General features: G+C 41.6%; 1 protein-coding gene across 1 annotated transcript in view; it reads left to right on the top strand.

The window, feature by feature from the left end:
• The window catches only part of LOC106956359 (teashirt homolog 3), a 25,866-nt gene extending 4,574 nt beyond the window's left edge, over positions 1-21,292 (top strand). Inside the window, exon 2 of the mRNA XM_015047149.1 lies at positions 17,165-21,292. Within this exon, the coding sequence (XP_014902635.1) occupies positions 17,165-20,463 (3,299 nt within the window). The 3' untranslated portion in view covers positions 20,464-21,292. The remainder of the gene's footprint in view (positions 1-17,164) is intronic.
• Positions 21,293-21,673: the final 381 nt, after the last annotated feature.

Raw genomic sequence — 21,673 nt, 5'->3', positions numbered from 1 at the left:
CCCCAAAAACAAACCCCAATTTTTCTCTAAAAAAAAAAAAAAAAAAAAAAAAAGATGAGCCGCTGAATATTTAGGGCTTCATGGTAACTTGTCCCGAGAAGGTATTATAGCAGCGAAGGTTCTAACAATGTAACAAATACAAGCATGCTCAGTTTGTATCAATGATGATGAAGTGACTCATGAAAAGTGGAAGAATGGGAGGGAAGTGGGGGGGGAGGGCAAAGTGGTTTCATAGTAAGAAATCATACACACGCTTCAACAAAAAAAAAAAAAAGTGCACATCACACTCACTTGTTCACTTTGAACACTCACAGTAACAGGCATACAGTGGGTAGAGGAGGCGGGAGGAGTGGGTTAGGGGTTGTAAAAGGAGCCGTGTGCTATGTAATGGAGGGGAGGAATGGGTTTGCTCTGTCAGACTGGGCCGTCACAACGGCTTTGTTTCATGTTTGATTTAATTGTCTCTCCCCTGACAGGCCCATTCATCAATGGCTTTAATGGTCAATCAGAGACAGGCTGAGTGAGTGCTCCCATTCTGTTTAGCCATAAGCTGGCCTGGGCTTTTATTTCATCAAAATGCCCCAGCCCTAATGTACATGCTCACTGGCTCAGAGTGGCCGCGGGGAGCACATAAAGAATGACTGAAAGCTTTCTGATTTCAGATCAGTGAGAAGGATGTTTTTTTTTCTTTCTTCTTCTTCTTCTTCTTCTTCTTCTTCTTGTCCTCCTCTGCTCTCCACTCTCTCCTCCCCTCCACACTGCTGCTGTTTCTCTGTTGACGAAAGAGAATAAAAGGCTGTAATATAGATCGTTTTGTGTTTTTAGAAAACAACTTTTTCTCCCTGCAACCACGCTTCTTTGTTCATTCATTCATCTATTCATTTCTTCATTTTTTCATGCTCCCCTTCCACCCCTGTCAGTCAGCCCGTGCAGCTGCAAGTTATAAAGTTGTCAACTGTTCAGTGGCACACAAAGGGTGATGATGAATTGATTGCAGCACAGAGGATGGTGATAGAGAGAGCAAAGAAAAGGATGACAGATGATGGGCCTTGATTAGGGACTTAGGGGGAGAGTCAGCCCACTGCAACCTTGAGACTTGCATGAAAAATCTACACACGCCCCAACAACACATACACACACATTCAGCTTTGCTCGCTCATTGTCTCTCAAACACACACACACACACACACACGCACGCACGCAAACACACAGCTTCTCCCTCTTTCTCTTTCCTGTCTGAGAGTGCTTCTCCCTCCACAGTAGAAAACTTGTTTTGCCTGCTTCATTAGCGTTGGTCCAATTAGCCGTGAGGCTGATGGAGTCCTGACAGGCCCTGTGATTGGAGATGACAAGCTCGGGGTGCCCGGCCCAATGAGGTTTGCCACCACTTTGATGTAATCAACTTGATATTACACAGAGCTGCTCGCCTTTGGTTGTGCTGTAACTCAATTTTCTGCTGCAGGTGACAAATGGGCCTGCGTACCTGGGTCAGGTCTGAGTGCTCTTAACAACCGAGGGCGGCTGGCCACGTAAACAGCCGAGAGAACATGGGAGAGGGAGAGTTTTTCCCGACTGTAGAAACGCAGGACGCCTTCCTTTGTGGCGGGCGATCAGCTTTACCTCGAGTTCAGGGCCTGAAGCCGTTGAATCAGCTAAAGCATTACTCTGTTGACTTAACAGGAAGCCAGCAGCAGCAGCAGCTTTACGACAAGTAGGCAAAGACTTGGATATTCAACTAAACCGTCTGAGACGTAGCGAAGAACGGGATGTGAACTAAAACTTTTTATTTCAAATATTTATTTTTAGCACCTTTAACGTGCTTGCGACAAATGAGGACGTCATGTATTTTAGCATGTGCTTGATATTTTTTTGCATCACTGAAAGGAGCCACAGGTTAAAGTTAAACCTCAACCAATAGACGGGGTATGTTGTGACAGATGGAAGACTGCATCGCTTGCTCAAATACAGTATCTAAATGCAAATCATTCAATCCAAATATATATATATATATATATATATATATATATATATATATATATATATATATATATATATATATAGTTAAAAATTAAAAGTTATATATAATATAATATATATATAATATAATATAGTGTGCGTGTGGATGTGTGTATATATGTATATGACTGAGAAAATACCATTAGAATTTATAACATTCATTTTTTTTGTAATTTTAATGCAAAGACTACAAATAGCATTTAAATTAAGGAGTTTTTCCTGCTCTCTAGAGTAATACAAATGTGACACGTTAACATTTGCTGCATAAGTAGTCAGGCTGCTTGTATAGTGTCTGTTGTGATTTTTACACAGTGCCTTATGAGTTAAGTTTCTTTTTTTCCCTGTGAATATTTGGGCACTAAATCAATCATTTTTGAAGGGGAGGGAAAAGTGTCAGGCTGTTTTTCCAGCCAGCTGACTGCCAGTGCCCAGCGACAGGTGAAGAGGCACAACAATGCTTTACTTTATGCTTCAGATAGTCAGAGAAAACTACAGCCAATTTCTCTGACATGACATTAAAATGACGTTACACAATAGCTGCAGTACAATAGTGGATCGTAGAGGTTATGATGTCATGACGTTTTAAACTTGTAACTTTTAGTCCATTCATACTTACAGCTATAAAAATGGTTTATTCATGCTAATGTTTAAAGTGTGGGGCTTGGTTGTGATAAAAACCTACCATGCAGAAGAAAATGTATATTTCTACGCTGAAACACTTTTCTGCAACTCACTTTGAATTTAAGTGGAAACTGCCAGACAGTTTGTTATTGTTCTTTACACACTGTCTTAACTGGGTATGTTTACAAATAGCTCTGTATTATAACCCCCCTCATTTTCTATCAGAAGCTTCAAATGCTTTGTTTCTGTGATTCTGAAAATTGTTAACATCCCACAACAGTTTCCTGTTTCTTCATGGTCAGGGATGCAGCGGGCAGATTGGCACCCGTCCTTTATAGCTGTAGATGTGAGTGTGCATCTAAATTGGCACTTATACTCATTTCGTGGGGGTCTGTGTTCGTGTGTGTGCATGTGTGTGTGTGTGATTTGGTTCTATCCATGAAAGGCATCATGACTGTAGTGTATCTGTTGGAGTCTGGCAGTAATCCTGTGAAACCTGTGGGCTTTAAGTTTTCTGTCACTCCATCTGTTTGTCTTAGCGCGTCACTAGTGCAACATAAGAACAGCACATGCCCGGTTAGATTGTGACAGCCTGATATGCAGTGTTAACACCAGGCATGGGCACTTATGACATCCTTACAATTTTATAATCCTAGGTAAGAATACTACAATTTTATGGAAGGGATGTGATATGTAGTATTAAACTGTTATTATGAGACATTGCTGTGTTTTATGCAACGACTATTAAAGTAATATCACTTGACACTGTCAGAGCCTCACAAATGCAGGTACTGCTCTAAAACCAAGACCTGCCTACTGTAAAATGTGTGGCTTTAGTACATTTGTTACTTCAATTAGTATAACGGCACCACTTAGCTGCCCACAATAATTGTGTTCAATTATCCAGCCATCCATTTTCTATACCAGCTTGTCCGTGCAGTGTCATAGAGGATGGGGTCTATCTGTAGTTGTCATTGGGCAAGAAGTATACCTTGGGCAAGTCGCCGGTCCATCACAGGGCAACACAGAACCCAACAACCATGCACAAATACAGTCCCACCTAAGTGCAATTTATGGCAGATTGACTGTAAATTAACCTAACAGACAGAATACAGCGAACCCACACACACGCGTGGAGAACTTGTGTTGTTCCAATGAATCGTCAACCAGTTGCATGCAGGAAGACCCTCGGTCGGGTTTTGAATCCAGGATCTTCTTGCTGCAAACCAAGTGTGCAACAGACTGTTTCACCATGCGGCCGGCATTCAGTCATGTTTTCAAATCTATCAGCATTTACGGTAACTCATGTAGCCAACAGTCTATTTTTTCTAAAGCAGCAAAAGTAGGAGTCACAAACACTATTAATTTATTTTTAGTAAAATGTATTAATGTCATTCTTTTTCACGATAACGCTAAATGATACAATAACCTACATTTACCGTTACATGCAAAGTAGGGCGATGGATGGCTCAGTTGGTTGAGTGCACACACCATGTGTCCTGCTTTTGGGCCGTTTGCTGCATTAAGTGTACAATAAAGGCAACTAGAGCCAAAAAAATATTCTTTTAAAAAATAACATAAAATTGTATTTTGTGGTTTATAAGTGTTTTGTTATTGTTGCATTTATTCAGAAGCAGTCATATTCCTACAGTGGCTACAATAATGTAGCATTAATTGTTTAAAATGATGCAACGATGTAATTTGTAAAAAAAAATATGTTTTGATTCATAGACTTTAACAAATACATAAAATAATCACCACTAATGTTACTATAGTTCAAGTGTTTTTTTTTTTGTTTGTTTGTTGTTTTTTTTCCAGAAAATGTAGTTTTTCAAGTTCTTCATAGAATAAACCCAAGCTGAGATTATCCTGTTTATTGGATGAGTATGTACCAGACATACCACTCATGTCTTTCAAGTTGAAATGTTAAAACAGTGCTGACTAATTAAAGAGTGATGTCTGGCATTCTTACAGTTAGTTTACGCATCATGATTTTGTGTGTTTTTTTTTTTTTTTTCCATAACTGGAACATGTTTATGCACAGCTAAATTCACCTTCTATCAAAGCAAGAATCTTCTATCAGCCAGCTGAGTAAAAGGTGGGAGTGGGGCAACCCTGCGTTACTCTATTTCTGCTTTTTCTGGAGACGGGAACTTTTCAAAACTTCATTAGAACCGCTAACCGGCTCGTACATATCTGGCACTAGTGACGATGCAAACCGTTACAACCCGTGTTACAGATGCCTGCATACATGTTGTGTCTGGGTCACAAAGCAGGTGAAACCTGTTATTCCTCTTTCATATGTGTCTGCCTTCCTGTTTAAGTGTGAAAAGCGTGTCCTTAAGGAAGCAGCAGGGGAGCCACAGTTTGGACATAATTGCTGGTTGACATGTTGCACCAGTACCGTCTGAGAACTCCAACAACAATTTGCCTCTGCTTGTTTGCAGGTGTTAGAGCGAGGCAAGTGGTTTGGCCTTGCAGGCCTTGTTGCTAATGAAAGGTCCTGCAGACGGATTCTGTTGAAGTTAAGTCACGTCTGTGATCTATGTGTCTGATAAGTGCATACCTAATGAGGCTGTGAGCACCAGTGAAAGGAGGAGGATGGCTGACGAAGTGTTTCCCACAGGTATTGACAGATGCCTTTTTTTTGTTTTTAACTGCGGGCCTCTACTCCATAAATCCTGCCTGTGTAATGATAACAGTGCCACCCTGCCAGCAAGTGACTGAAAGAGAGACTTTAGCAGAAAAAAAGAAGAAGGGCACAGGGGGAGGGGGGGGAAGAGGAAGAGGAGGAGGCAGTGGTGGTGGGGGGGGGGTAAAATGGGCCTTCTCTCCTTTTTAACACACACTTGGCAGATGTCAAGCCGTAGGGTTGGGCTCTCAGAGAGGAGTGTAAGTGGTGTAGTAGTGTCACAAATAGAAAACTGTTAGCCAGTCGCTCTTCCCTTTCAGCTTTCAGTATGCTTTCAGCTGAGGTTTTCAGCAGAGACTGCTGTCTTGGCACCGACTCGGAGGCTTTGTAAAAATAGTCCCACCGCTCTTGTGATGGATGCAGCTGCACTGTGGCGACAATTGGGACAGGCTGGATCCCCACAGCCCCACCAACCCACCCACCCACCTTTTTCCTCTAAGAAGTGAGAGAGCTGCTGGTGGGATGTGTGCTCTTTTTTTTTTTTTTTTTTTTTTTTTTTTTTTGGGGAACCTGAGCTGCTCCGTTCTTTAGGGGTCCTGAAACCCAATCCACGAGGAGAATAGGCCGGCCATGCCAGAGAGCCGATTTCCTTTTCAACAGAGTCATTTATCACTGACCCACCCTTCGCTTCTGACACGGTGACGTGTGTCATTTATCAAACAGGCTTTACCAGATACACACAGAATGGAGGTGGATAGGGGGCAAGGAGGAAGAGAAAGAAAGAGGAAAAACAAGACAGGGATTGGACTGAAAGAAATCAAAAAAAAAAAAAAAACAGCCCTAAAAGTTAAGGAACGGAGAGTGAGGTGTAGAGTTGGGAAAGTGAGAGATAAACTTTTGTTTGTATGCGCGTGAGTGATTTTCCAGGAAAGAGTGAGTTCTCCTGAAACCCTCGAGGAGAAGTGTTTGGGAGGGGGAGATTTTTTTCAGATGACAGGAAGGATTGAGTTACACTGAGCTGCGTCTTGATGAGTGACAGAATGTTCTTCCATGACACGTCGCAAGATGTCTCAATAAAGGGGAGAAATATGTTTTGTCGGTGTACAAGTCCAACAAATGTGAAAGTGTTGTTTACTCATAATATATGTACAAAAGACACACACATGGAAAGAAGTACCGCAGATATGCTTGTGTGTGTGTGTGTGTGTGTGTGTGCGTGCGTGTGCGCACATGAGGCCATATGGCGTCAATGTTTAATGTGTGTGCACTGCTCCCTGATGAACAGGGCTGACAGGTATCACTCATGCAGCAGCCTGGCCTTTAAATGAACCCGGGCTGCTCTGCTCTCCCGTGGCCCTAACAGGCTCTCTCCAAGATGGATGCTTCTTTAAAAATCAGATTAATGATGGATACCAGGCTTATAGCGCCATTTATCATGAAGAATATTATTTAGGCCGGCCGTGTATGGCTGTAACTGGAGAGCCAGGACGAGAAGAAGCAGGGTGGAAAGCCTGAGACAGACACTCACTGTGTGATGGATGGCTGAGCGCTCTCTGAGTGTTACTAGACACCAGTGCCGCAGCAGTAAGCCATAATCAGATAGCCCAGGGATGTTTATCCCGCAACTACACTACCCAGATTGCTTTGCCTGAGGGGTTGCTTTATGAAAGATAGGCGGTCATTATCATCATCTTTTAAAAAGTTGGTCAAATCTGGCGTTGGCTGGTATTGGATTCTCGTGGGTTGATAAACAACAATCATTCCTGCTGTTGTTGAACAATTCATTTTTACAGTCACACCGAGGACTAGACCTTCTTTCAGTCTTGAGGCTACAAAATGGACCTGATTTAGACAAGAGTCAATGTTAAGTCTGACTGGTGTAGACCTTTTTATTTGGTCTAGAATAAACCCAGTAAGCATAACCCAGAACTGTAAGAGGGCTTTGTTTGACTCGGACTGATGCAACCCTTTTTGGATCATGTGACGAAGGAATATGACAGCAATGACACCAGACTGCTCAAAACGAAGAGAAAATTCAAGTTCGACGCATCATGAAGTATGCTGGTCTAGGTCTATGAGTACAGATGTCAGTAAATCAGAGGCCAACTCAATTCTTTTTAATGCTTGTCATTCTTGGTTAAAACAGGTATATGTTTACACTTTTAATAAACATGTAAAAACAGTGTTCAAAATCACTTTTAACCCAGATATCTGTAGCCGATTGATAAACTTTGGTTTTAGACCGAAATTGGTCTAAAACTAAAAGAACTTAAAATTACTAAGCTGATTCAAAATAAATTACGTTGTACTAATAAAGCAGTGCACATCTATAGGTTAGGGATGGTGGCACATTACCCAGCATTACTCTACACTCTGCACAACGGCAAAAAAAAATATCTTTGCGTTAGCATCTCAATAAAATTAATATCTAGTGATTATGAAACTTTTTTTTAAAATCTTAGGATACCTTGATAACCGGCACATGATCCATTGTTGTGTCTAATGGAGAAGTAAAGGGTATTTTTGCAGGTGTACATTTTTATAAAGATCCAGTGGAAGTGACATAATTATCTGTACGTGTCCATGTAGTTTTTTCTAGAAAAATCCCAAGAACCGTCCGATTCAGAAAGATATTTGATTTGAAAGTACAGTTAAAAGGTCAAGGCAAGGTTAGCTCCGCTGTTCTGAAAGAAAAGTGAAGGAAAAGAATGTTTTGTTTTTTGTCCTCTCCTTGTTCCCTTTCTCTGCCTTCTACGTTGTTCTCCTCCCACACACTACAGTGATTTATGGTGACCATCCATCTTCAGCTTGCGTCCATCACCTCCTCGTTGCTAGGCGATCATGGCAGCAGCTGTGTGTTGTAGGAGGGATTTAGTTGTCCTGCTCCTCAACCCAAGTTTATTCTCTCCTCTCACGACCTTTTGTTGGCCCAAGATCCAGCTTTGAACATAGCGCTCATTTAACTTCCAGGTTTTTTTTCTTTTTTTTTAGCAGAAGAAGCCGGTCATCTGCAAAGCCGAACTCCCCTCAGAACCTTTTTGGATTTGGACACTTGCAGAAACTCATCAACTATAGACTATAGACCATGATTTCATATCCAGTTTTAACCCTTTTAATTAATGTTTTTAAAAGCCTGGACTTTTTTTTTTCTTTTCTTAATTTTGATGTGTTTAGAAATCTGTTGTTTTTGGAATTTGTTTAGTTTTCCTTGAACAATTTAACTGAGATTCTTTTATTGTACAAGTATTAAAGTTTGACAATGTCTTAGACACTTTCCACGATGAACAACAACTGACTTATAGAGGTCTCTTTAAATTCTTCCAATAAGCTCTATTGGACGTCTGGCAGGACGGGGAAATATTTTTTTTTTCCTTGTTAGTTTAAATTGTAGCCATAGATATTTTCTTTGTGCGTCTTGTCTGACTCCACATCAGAACAACGGTAATGTGAGTCTGATTCCTGTGTGTCCTGTTGTAACAGTTTTGCTTCAGACAGTTTTACAACTTCCTGCTCTCGGCTTAGAGCACAGGCAGGAGGAGATCAGGCCGGTTTTAAACAAGCCTAGTTTAAACGATAAAACACTGTTGGTGGCAAAACAAGCTAAACATCACAACTGCTGATGGAGCAAACCCACAGGCTTTACTTTTCCCACAGCCTTTTCATTGCATGCAGTGTAATTAGAGCTACAAGGAAACATTCAAGTTTGCCAGCTTGATTTTTAAAGGTGTTTACGTTAATGCTTTACAATTTGTTAGGGTTTTTACCATTAATGTCCGCATCCTGCTTCAGGTTGCACTCTGAATCATTTGCCCGAGGCAGGAATCTTGTACATGCATTGAATAAAAATCCCAAAAAAAATCATGCAGGTCCTGTGGTACTCATCAAAGCTTACCTGGTATGCTCTTACTTAGGAATCTCCTCCTTACTTTTCTACAAATTTTACACATCACAGCTAGAAGTGCTGGTGTACTTGGACTGCTCATTTTCTTGGGTAGTTATTGAAACATGTATCGCCCCTGTGGTGTGCATTTAAAAAATGCAATCCAACAATATATATATATATATATATATATATATATATATATATATATATATATATATATATATATGGATTTTTTTCACATTTAACAGAGATATTTTTTTAAAGACATAACTTTTGATTTTTGAAGGCTATTGTTTTTGTGAAAGCACAAACAGAATATGTTCAGTGTCTTTTTGGCATTGGGACAACCTCACCTTAGATTGGGTCAAGTGTGAATACTGAAATATATATAAACTGATCAAACTCGGAATGATTTGTTTTCCAGTGATTGCGGGTGTTTTAAAATAGTTTGTGTATTTGAACAGAGATGACTAACATCTATCTAAATCTCTTTCTCTATATATCTTTATGAAATAGTCTTAACTCTCTCTGTTTATATCAGATCAGATTTTTTTGTCAGTTGTGATCATTTCTAATAAGCTACATTATAAAAATTAAATAAAAATGCATACCGGTTTGAAACCTCACAGAGATTTGACCTAGAAATGCTTGGGAAAAGCGCACAAAGAGAGAGGCGGCAAGACGGAACACATTTTTGTCAAAGATAGAGTATCATAGCAATATGTTGCCTTCTCTTTTAGTCGCTATATCAACGGCCTTGTTTGTGCACCTGTGGAAGAAGGTTGTGCAGATTTTGTGTTTGTTTCCATTATATTTTATCACTTATTGTGGCTGCTTCAAACTGGGGCCGGATGCGTTCTGTGACCTCCTCCTACTCTGTGTTGGAGTAAGTACCAGGAGGCCTCTAAGTGTTCGTGACTTGTCTCCTGTCAGATAAACTGGATACATTTTCAGGTCGTGGGGGTCTGTGTGTGCAGCTGGCAGCTTTGAGGTCCAGCCATAACACAACAACCAGCTGAGGGTTGAATCCATTCGCTTGTTCGCTCTCTCTCTCTCTCTTCTCACTATGCGCACTGACAAGGTTCAGCCCTAAGCTTCGCCTGGGGCCAGAATGATCTCTCTGTTTTTCCCATCTCCCATATCACACATCCTGCACTACAATTGGCGGACACAATGTATTCACAGTGCCATCAGGGGGTAGGGAATGCACACAAATAAAACCCGACAAAGACATCCATGATTGCCTGGAACAACACTGCATGTAAAAGCTGAATATTGTCGCAGAGTTATGAGCTGAGAACCTATAAAAAAGGAGAGGGGCGCCGTTCTCCTGGTCATCTCTAAAAAAGCGACTTATGTCAGAACATATTAATTTTTAAAGTGGCCACAGATCACCTGTTACAGTTTTTCTCGTGGGACTTAAAGCCAGCTTGAAGGGATCAAAGGGAAAAGAAGGAGAGACCTAAGTTTGATTGAGTGTGTTACTTTGACACATGTGTACAAGGGAAAGGCATTTTAGGTATGTTACTGATCTGCTCCTGTTTTGACAGAATGGGGTTGTCTTAGACTAAATTTTTCTAATCTATTTAAAGAGTTTTAGACAGCTAAGAAACTTGAGAAGAAACTACAAAGCAGATTTCTTTTTGTTTTTCATTTGATTGAGAGTGAGGTGGCTTCCTGTCCTGTAATGTTCCTGAGCCATTTCCTGCCAGTAAGGGCCCCCCACAGAGGACTGGTGTTGGTTCAAGGCATTCAACGTCCAGCTGAAATATTGTACGCATGTCAAGACAGATATGTCATGCTGTGGTAGTTTTAGTTATGGTACTTCTTTCAGAGTTAGTCTTTTGAGAGTACTGATTGACAAATGAATAAATATCCCAAAAGAAGCTCATTTCTTCTTTTCTTTTGATGACAAGCAATAATAAACCATATCCCCTTTAAAATAGCTTCACATCATCCAGAAGACGTGTTAGTTTTTTCTTGCTAGGTGTTTGGTTTTATTGTTGCTGCTGTTCTTCTAATGTCAGCTCAAAGGGAACACCTAGTGGGACTACTCCCAGTTTTCTGTCTAGACTCCAGAAACGTACACTTATGCAACCGACTGACATTACTTGTACAGTAACATTGTACTCTATGTTTGTAAAAATAGTACTTTTGTACTTTCTAAGACTCATTTCTGATCGCCAATGTTTCTAAAGCTTTGACCCAGGAATACTAATGTCAGCCAATTCCAATTGCTTTTAGAAACTAAGGTTGCTCCAAAATATTGTTATTCTTTATCTCTTTCCATTATTGGTCATTACTTGGAGAAGCAGCGGCAACACAAAGTTCACACATTTTTAAAGACATAGATCAAGGGATGATGGAATGGACATTTTTAACATCTTAGTGCTATACCTTAAGATGTTAAAAATGTCCATTCTAGAAAGGGTAGTGTGGCTAAAACAGTAGTCTTCATGTCTATATCTTCATAAATGTATTTGCAGCAGGTTTCATAAGCACTAAAAAATTAAACAGAGCAGCTGTATTGTACTGTATTCAGCCTTCCTGTTATCCTGTTATCTGCTAAAAGTCTTGTTCCCTCTTACTTTCTCGCTGCCTGAATTGAATTAATCAGAATGCAGTTTCCTTTTCAATTGCTTCTCGCACTTTAATGCTTTCTTTGACTTAACTTTTAATCTTCTCGTTGATAACAAAAGAAAGCAATGCGTGGGCCATTTTTTCACAATAGTAGCACACACATACACACACATTGAAAAGTGTTATTATTGTGAGATGGCACGTCTTTCATGTGGTGTGTTCACCGATTCAGAAAGTATCACTTTTTTTGAGTTGTCATCGTCAGGTCTATTACATTTTAAACCAACAGGTTCTGCACTTAGCTGATTTCTCTGTGTACCTCATCAGTTTATTAATTGAAAATATTATTTTATGACCCCGCCTCTCGCCCGGAACGTTAGCTGGAGATAGGCAGCTAACTTCTAATGTTAGCTGAACACCCACTGAGGGACAAGGGTGTTCAGAAAATGGATGGATGGATTATTTTATGGGTTTTTTTAAAAAAAGACATCGTTATATTCATAACAAGTGCTGCTTTTATATGTAGTAAAGCTATTTTAAGCACTTTTTTTTTTTTTATAAATATGTTGCTCAAACCAGCCAAACCTTTCTTAGGGAGAAAAAGCTGTAAAAATGAAAGATTGTATCTATCGCACAAAGGACAACCCTTTCTGTTATTTATGTTGCCTCAGGCAAGGTTGTGTTTTTGACCAAGCAATCATTTAGCTACGAGGGTCAGATGCAGGTACAGTTTCTTATGACACATCCTGTTTACCCTGCTTCTGTTGGGTGTGATCTGCCTCCCCAGACTGTTTCCCCAGCTGTGGAACATTCCTCTTGGTCATCAAGACGATTTTCAAAAAATAAAGGGAAAAAAGGATATTTAGTGATGGTGTGGTAAATATAGTGTTTGTTTTGGAAAGTTAAAAGTTTGCAGATGTGTGTTTTGGATTTTTTTTTTCTTTTTTTTCTTTTACGAGGATGAGATGCATCACAAGTGTGCAGATTTCTTCTCCATTATGCCATGTGGGATTTTCTTTAATCACACAAGGACCGGATTAAGACACAGCAACGGCAGAGTTTAAGACTTCCAGCAACCCTTGAAGAGAAATCCCAATATGACAGAGAGAAGGAGACAGACGCTGAAAGCCTCCATGTCAGGGACAGCCAAAGCCACAGCACCTTCCTGCCTAATCACCCCCACCCCCTGCCCTCTCTGTTGTTCCTGGTCGTCAGAGCAGCACTGCAGTATTTCTATCAGATGATCTCTCCCTCCTCGTCTGCGGCCCTTATGTTTATGAAAATGATACTCCACAGGAATGCTTCCTGCATGCCAAGATGTCACTGTCTTTCCTCATCACTTGCATCTACGTGCATGTTCGAGTGAGTTTGTGTGTGAATGTGTATGGAAGTGGGGGCGGGGGGTGATATAACTGACTAACTTTGTTTATAATTACTTGGCATGTATTTGAGGTTGAGCCGTGTGCCTCTGAACATGAGACTTCCATTTTCCCGCAGCTTTTGTGTTTCGCGTGAATTTGTTGTTGCCTTTTCTTTTTTCTGCGAGCGGCGACGGAGATGTTGATTGCATGAAAGTGCACCTCCTACCATTCTTACCCCACCCCACCCCAAAGGAATCATTCAGTGAACCTAATGATTCTTGCCACCACTACCCCACCCCTATCCCCCACCACCATGGCATCAGCTCAGTTTATCATTACAAGAACCCGCCACACATTCTTGCTTTCTTTTTTCCCTTTCTCACACCCACACACATAAACAACCACCAGGAAGATTCTGAAAGCGGCTTGCCCCATATGCTTAGATATCACTTATGGGCTGCAACCAAGAGTATTGTTGTATTCAGAATATTCATAATTTATTCTAAGAGAGCCTCTATATTCCCATCACCTTTTATTAGCTTGATAAATCACCTCTGTTGTCAGTCAAGGCAGGGAGAATAATTGGATGTGGTTGTCGCCCTGTGTGATGGATTATCAGTCATTGGGGATTAAATTAACAGATAGTGCTCAGACATAATGGTTTTTGTTTTGCATTTTAAATTGCCTGGGAGCACGGTTTGACTCTAAAGGTTTTTATTTCTGGTCTTTTTGGACTTCTCTCTCTCCCTACCTTCAGTGCTGCCCGCTCTTCAATAACCCTATTGTCTTTAAATTTAAAACAATTTCCACACAAAGATGGAAGTTAAAGTGGTTTCAGAATGTGCCTACAAGGTTTCGCGTGGAATATGATAATGAAATTCAGAAATGCACTCATCACGATTTAACCTTGCGCGTATGTTCAGTCTGGGGTTTGTATAATGCTTTGTCTGGTCCTAAAACACAATTCTATTATTTTAAAACAAAAACACATTTTAAGCGGTGTTTAGTAATTGGCACTATTAGCATTAGCAAAACGGCAGTTTCAGAGTGTGTTCCCTCAAAACGATAGACTCTTGCTCCAGTGCTGCGTTTTCAAGAAGATTTTCACATTATTCAGATCCACCGTGTTTCAAAGCAGACAAAGATTGAAAGCTTAAAAAGACAATGCAGACCAACTTTGCTGAATTCTGCTCAGATGACCTGTAATCTGGTCTAGTTTTTTCTCGCTCTCTTGTTCCTCACATTTCAGTGGGCTACATGCATTTTGTAGAAAAAAAAAGATTTTTGTTTAAAATAGTTTCTAGTGCTTCCTCTCCTTAAAACTCGTTGGTTTTAACAACCTCACTGAAACTGTAAATAGGTCAGTTTGTGAGCTCTTCACTCGGTAACAATATCCACACCAAAGGGTGTTTTCAACGTGACCATTTGGCACTCATATATGCCATTTACACAGACCTGGACCTGAGTTTCTGACTAGCTAGTTAGTGGTCATGATCAAGTATGTTAGAAAAGTTTATGATTGTGATATTATTGCTGAAAACGGCTATGATGCTGATTGCAATCTATCTTACACAAGATCCCTACTCCGCTACATGAGCTTTAGTGTCTAAAAATAAACATCAGGTGTGGGAATTAAGAGTTGTTTAAGTCCACCCAACTAACCAGATATACAGATTGTGAATCCACGACAATTTCTGTTTAATAACTCACCAAATATTCCAAGTCGTCCATTGAGATTGTGATATTGCATTCACTAATATTGCAGTTGGGATTGACGGTTTATATAATGCGCCTTTCTTGGGTCAAGAAGATTCCAATAAAAAAACAAAGTTTCTTTTCAACTTTTGTTCAAATAAATCAAATGTCTAGCAATATACCAAGCTATTTTAATGCTAGCTGACATTTGTGACCAGCTTGTGAGGACACAACAACCCAACCTTCCTCAATTTCGTTTTTATAAACATTAGAAGAAGGAAAAGTAAAGTGAGAGCAAAGAGGGCGGCAGCTGAACTCTATTTGCAGGGAGACATATCCCTTGTATGTTTCTCTGAGCGCGAGCCGTTTACCTCTTCACCCCTTCTCCGTTCTTCCACCCCTCCCCTCCTTCCCCTTCTCTCCACGTCCGCATTATCATAATTGTGTCCAGAACATGAGGGGCCGGGGAAGTGATCATGTCATTTTATTTACACCCTGCTTGGCCCTTTTTACAAACGACATGCCACTGACTGCCAAGCGGACTGGGGCCCGACGACATCTTTTGATCAGGGCTGTCGGGGCCTATCAGCGGAGAATGGCAGGTAATGGATACCCAGTGACAAACCAAATCTCCGGGAGGACGGAGAGTGGGTCGCACCTGCCAGGTCTCCATTAGGCTGGCCTCACGGTGGGGCTGCCTGCTGACTGTGCCCCCGGGGTCCAAATCAGACCAGCGCCAGCCGCATGGCTGCCTTGAGATTGGCTGTTAGCACTGGAAATGAGAGTTATTTCAGCTATGACATTTTTGTTTAGACTGGAAATGTGTGTGGGGGTGGAGGGGAGGGCATGAAAGATTTAGTCACATAGTGTATTTGTGTTTGTGTGTGTGTGCGCCTGTTTAAGCTCAACTGTGTAGCTGATCAAACCATCTGAGTCCATATCCAGGTTTTTTTTTCCCCCCCCCTCCCTAGCATTTGTCTTAGTTTACAATATTGTCCAAACGGCCTCAGACCTGTCCACAGGCCATCCACTATTTTCAGATTATTTGTTTTTTTTCCCCAACTTGAGCGGTTTTGTGAGTGAGACTGTCAGGAAATGAGGTAGAGGGGGCTCGGGGGCGAGTAGTGGCTGAGTTGGCGTTAGACGCGTAGACCTGTCGCCACGGGAAACACGGGAATCTGTGCGCGTTTGTTTGTATGAGGTGCGCTTATTTGCGGACACATGCACATACTTATCGCTCCTCGTGAGCGCACTGGTCATTGACATGCAAACTGACAAGCCGCTTATTTTCAGGTCAACAATCCTTTTTCTCAACTCCTGTGTAATATCTTCACGGTATGAAAAAAACTATATTAGCATTTCTCTTTAACCTGGTACCTATCTAAAATCCTAAAACAGACAATAAAATGGTCTAATTTTATGAAAACCCTCAAGTTTTCATACTGTTGCAAAATATTGTGTTCTTACAGTTATAATGATAGCACTCTAAAAATGTATTATTGTGACTTTGAGTAGATGCACAGCTACATATTTATGGCACCTAATTAAAAAGGACTTTAAGTCATGTGAACTCTATGGTGGAAAATCTTACTCTTTTTGAAATCGTAACTTTTTAAAACATCAAAGTACCAGGCCTGCTGACTTCTTGCTTGAAATCTAAATTTATTTTTTTCATTTTTCAAATTTCATCCTTTTATTTTAAAAAACCTGTACTGTATGACTTCAGTCCGCTTAACACAGTGGGTTGTCTAGTTAACCTATCAAAATGTAATCGACAAAAATTTTGACATCCCTCTCGCTGCTTTTTTTTTTTTTTTAGAAAAATCCTTTTTGACTGTGTTCATGCGGGCGTCAGTCTGCATTTGTGTGTAATCAGAGAGAAGGCAGATGAAGAGGCGTCAGACATATTAACTGACAGATGGAGGTTGATCCAACTCATTTATTACCCCAGAGGAGAATGCCACAGTGAGATTGGGCTTCATTAATTTCAGATTTAGTTTTCATTTCAAGCTGTTGTGCCCTGAGATAAATAAAATGGTGCATTATGTTTTTGCCAAGATATTTCTTTTTTTGTTTTCCTCCAATAGAAGGAGTGTAAAGAGGGGAGGCATAAGTTCCATGTGGCTGGGGTAGTATATAAATACAGGCTCGCCTAGAGGAAAATAACACCTCAACGGTTGATGAGGTGAAATGGGATGACTGTAATTTCTCAGCTCAGCTTTAAAGGCTCCCACACAGATGGCTCATTTATCCCTGGGAGTCCTCAGGCACACATTGCAGGGAAACTTTTTCTCCAGTTATTCTAACATAGCATGTACTCTCCCTGCAATTTAACTCATCTTATTCCTTCTCCCTTTGTCTCCATTCTCCTTGCAGCTTACTCTCCCGAGGAGCTGGCGGAGCAGATTGTGGAGGAAGCCGAAGCAGGAGAACAGCCGTCAGTACCGCAGGATGATGACCTTCCCATGAAAGAGGAATTTGTGGAGCAAAGTGTAGGGACTGCCAAGGAGCAGGCATGTGACCAGGAATCAGCTGAGGCCACAGAGCTCTCAGGACAAGAGATGGACAGTGAGTCACATGCAAGTGAAGCCAGTGATCGCCTCTCAGACTTTGAGAGTCCATCCAGAAAAGCAGAATCCAACTTGGTCCCAGCATCTTTGAATCCCAATGCCAAAACTCCTCCCATAGGCATGGATACATTAGAACAAATGAAGGCTATCTACTCAAGTTTCCTGACCAGCCCTTTGTGGTCACCACTGAACTTGAACTCCACACAACTTCAGACACAGTCCGTGGCTTCGACAGAGAAGCCAGCCCGCAGCAACAGCACTAGCAGCAGCAGCAGCTGCAGCAGCAGCAGCTTTGACTGGCATCAGTCTGCAGTAGCAAAGACCCTACAGCAACACCCTCCTCAGAGCCGTCACCCTGCTCCTTCTGAGCCGAGCCTCTTTAGTACAGTCCAGCTTCACAGGCAAAATCCAAAGCTGTTTGGCTCCATCTTCACTGGGGCTAGCAAATTTCGTTGTAAGGGCTGTAGTGCAGCTTATGACACTTTGGTGGAGCTGACCGTTCACATGAACGACACAGGCCACTACCGAGACGACAACCAGGACAAAACAGGGAGCGGTTCAAAGCGCTGGTCCAAACCCCGTAAGAGGTCCCTGCTGGAGATGGAAGGAAAAGAGGATGCCCAGAAGGTTTTGAAATGTATGTATTGTGGCCATTCCTTTGAATCACTCCAAGATCTCAGTGTCCATATGATTAAGACCAAACACTACCAGAAAGTGCCTCTGAAGGAGCCAGTGGCCCCAGTGGCAGCCAAAATCATGTCCTCTAAGAAAAGGGGACTTGTGGGTTTGGACCTCACCTCATCACGATCGAGAGAAGGAACCCCCAAAGCCAAAGCAGATCAGAGTGAACCCTCACAGAAACCGTCCTCCAGCCCTTATGCTAATTCTAACCATCGATACAGCCACCAGAACGGTGCCAGCTATTCTTGGCAGTTTGAGTCTAATAAACTCCAGATCCTCAAATGCATGGAGTGTGGCAGCTCTTATAACACACTCCAAGAGCTGAGGACTCACATGATGGTGACTGGACATTACCTGAGGGTGTCCAGCTCGGTCGGTAAGAGAATTAAAGCAGTTCCCGAGGCTACCTCCCCTAGTCCTGGGCGGGTCACCACACCTACTGATCAAAAGGTCCAGTCCGTTCCACTTGCACCCTCCACCTTCTCTCCTCCACCTGTTCCAACCAACACAACTCCAGCCACCTCCCCTCCTCTGAAAGAGATCAAGAAAGAGGAGGTTGAGGAGGAGTGCACCAAACCAGAGACTGATATAAATGAAAAGCAAGTCATGGCTACTGTTGGTAAAGAGGAAGACACTGAGGGAGAGGAAAAATATGGCATTTCAAAGTATAATTATCTTACAGAGGATGATCTGAAGGAGAGCCCTAAAGGAGGTATTGATATCCTAAAATCACTGGAAAACACTGTGACTTCAGCGATCAATAAGGCACAGAGCGGGAATCCAAGCTGGGGTGGCTACCCTAGCATACATGCAGCCTACCAGTTCCCCAGTGCCCTTAAGCTTCAGCAGGGCAACATAGAAAAGAATTCACAGATGAAGTTCTTGTTCAACGGAGGGGATGGGGCTTTGTCATCTTATGCTAAAAACCAGCTTCTTATTTCCCCTCCACTAAGTCATTCTTCCCCCTTTCCCACCAACAACTTTCAAGCAATGGAAGATTTAGTGAAAAAGGTGACAGAAAAAGTAGCAAAGGTGGAGCAAAGGGTGAAGCAGTTGTCTCCAAAGAGGGAGAACCAGCTGTCCCCTTGTAGCAGCGAGGCTGGAGAATCACACAAGGGAGGAGAGGCTGACTCACCTCGAGAATGGAGGGAAGTTACTCCAGCCAATAGTGACAGGGGGAGCCATAGTGACAGGGCATCCCCAGCAACAGAACCCAAGAGGGACTCAGCAGTTAAATCTCCCCTTGCTTCCACACTAAGATGCAGCACCGCCATTATCACCGGTCACACTCCTCCCGAACAGCCCTTTGTCAACCCACTAAGTGCTCTTCAGTCCGTAATGAACATTCATTTGGGGAAAGCAGCCAAACCCTCTTTGCCAAATCAAGATCCCCTTAGCCTGCTTTCCAGGCTCAGCCAGAGCATGACTGAGAAGGCCGCAGTGGCTGCTTCCCCGTTGCAGACCAAAAAACCAGAAAGTGTTGTCGATAATAGTTTTTGCCAGCCCAGTGATGACCAGCCTATTGACCTCACTAAAAGTAAAAATGATAAAGGAGGTTCTCTGGGATCAGGCCCCTTAACACCCTCCTCTACCAGCTCCTCTGTCTCCCCCATCTCGCTTGTTACTCCTGCGAAGCTAACAGTTGTGTCTCCCTACACGTCCAGCAGCCCTCTGCACGAGAATGCATTGTCAGATATCTCAGACATGCTTAGAAACCTGACGCAATCTCACCCTGTCACAAAGCCTCCTTCGCGGTCCCGTGCAACCGAAAAAATCGAGGTCGTAGGCACTACACAAGATGAGGACGATGCGTCTCTGCATGGCCACAAACGTAAGGGTCGTCACTCCAACTGGAACCCGCAGCACCTCCTTCTCCTGCAGGCCCAGTTTGCCTCCAGCCTGAAGCAGACTTCAGAGGGGAAGTATATAATCAATGATCTCAACCCGCAGGAAAGAATGCACATATCTCGCTTCACAGGTCTCTCAATGACCACCATCAGTCACTGGTTGGCTAACGTCAAGTACCAACTGAGGAGAACGGGCAGAACCAAGTTCCTCAAGAACCTTGACTCTGGTCAGCCGATATTCTTTTGTAGTGACTGTGCCTCTCAGATCCGGACCCCAACAGCGTACGTGGGCCACCTGGAAGCCCATCTGGGCTTCAGAGTCAGGGATCTGGCCAAGCTATCTCCCAAACAGACTGCAAGGGACACAAACACTCTCACTGAGAAAGTAGCGCCCCTGGATTCCTTCCTTTTGCCACAATCTCCCGATGACTGCAGCAGTAATGGAGCTGTGTTCAGCTGCCAGCTCTGTGTCCGTAAGTTCGCCACTAAGCACGCCATCAAGCTTCACCTCAGCAAGAGCCATGGAAAGTCTCCAGAGGACCATCTGCTATATGTTTGTGAACTAGAGAAACACTAAATTACTTGTAGCACTAGACATACTGGAAAATGTATGTAAAAAGACTGCTAAAAACAAAACACTAAAAGAGAATCTCCAAAATGTTGGATAACACATGAAGACGCCATTAACTAGTGTTTAAAAAGGTTAGCACAATGTGTTTACCTTAGTTTGGCCTACAAACATTTCTTTATATTTCAAGACATTTATTTCACATCAAAGTATACTGTAGCTCAAAGATATATGGCTTCCTCTGTCTGCGTTCACCTTCAAAAATGTGTAAGAACGCAACGAAAAGAAAAGCAGTTGACTTGAAACCTATAAAACATAATGTATTTATTTTGTATTTTGGAAGTAAGAATTTGACCTGGTGGTAGACTGCATGTTTTACTGTTACATTTGTACAGTCCTGTCTTGTCAAAAGTTAAAAGTTCCCTTTCAGATTAAGCATTTTTAACACCTTAAAGCAGCCAAATTCCTGGGTTAAGCTCCTTAAAAGGATCTGCCAAACAGCAGAATCATCACTTTTGTATTGTTATCAATTATATTTGCTGATTGTAAAATCTGCCTTATTCATCATTACTGAGTAGGGAGCACTTAAAATCCAGGTCTGTGTAAAAATGTACATATATTGTGTAAGCTTACAATTTGCTGTTTAAATTATGCATACTTGTTATATTTCCTAATTTAAGAGGACTATGACTATCCACTGGTGCAGAGCCTTTGAAGATTAAAAGGACACTGTTTTGCACAATAGTTTTATAAATGTTATTTGATATAAAAAGACACAATACAGATATGTTGATGCCTTGTGCTTCTATTATTAAACTGAATTAACTGCTGAAAAAAATGTTTGTTTCATGCTTATTAACCAGGTTAAATTGCATACTACTTTTAATTAACAATTCAAGTTTTAGAGCAGTGCAATTATTAACAGTTGCAACCTAGTTATGGAAATACAATGCATTGCAGTACCTATCAAAAGAATAAAGATTATCCACATTTATTTCATGTTATAGCCATAAACTTCAATTTGTTTTATTGGGATGTGATAGAGAAACTCAAATAGTTCATGATTATGAAAGGGAAATACATAATCAATTCTTCAGCATTTTTACAAATAAAAAAAAAAAAATGTGGCTTGCATTTTTTTTTTTTTTTTTTTTTTTTTTTAAAATTTTTTCCCTTCCAAAAAACCCCGGGCAAAAAGACCCCCCCAGAAGTCACACCT

Source organism: Poecilia latipinna, unplaced genomic scaffold (assembly GCF_001443285.1).
Source record: "Poecilia latipinna isolate Pla-1442-1.1 unplaced genomic scaffold, P_latipinna-1.0 Scaffold810, whole genome shotgun sequence".
Classification (NCBI taxonomy): Eukaryota; Metazoa; Chordata; class Actinopteri; order Cyprinodontiformes; family Poeciliidae; genus Poecilia; species Poecilia latipinna.
The sequence above is the reverse complement of the archived record's forward strand: the minus strand, read 5'-3'. Positions and strand labels throughout refer to the sequence as shown.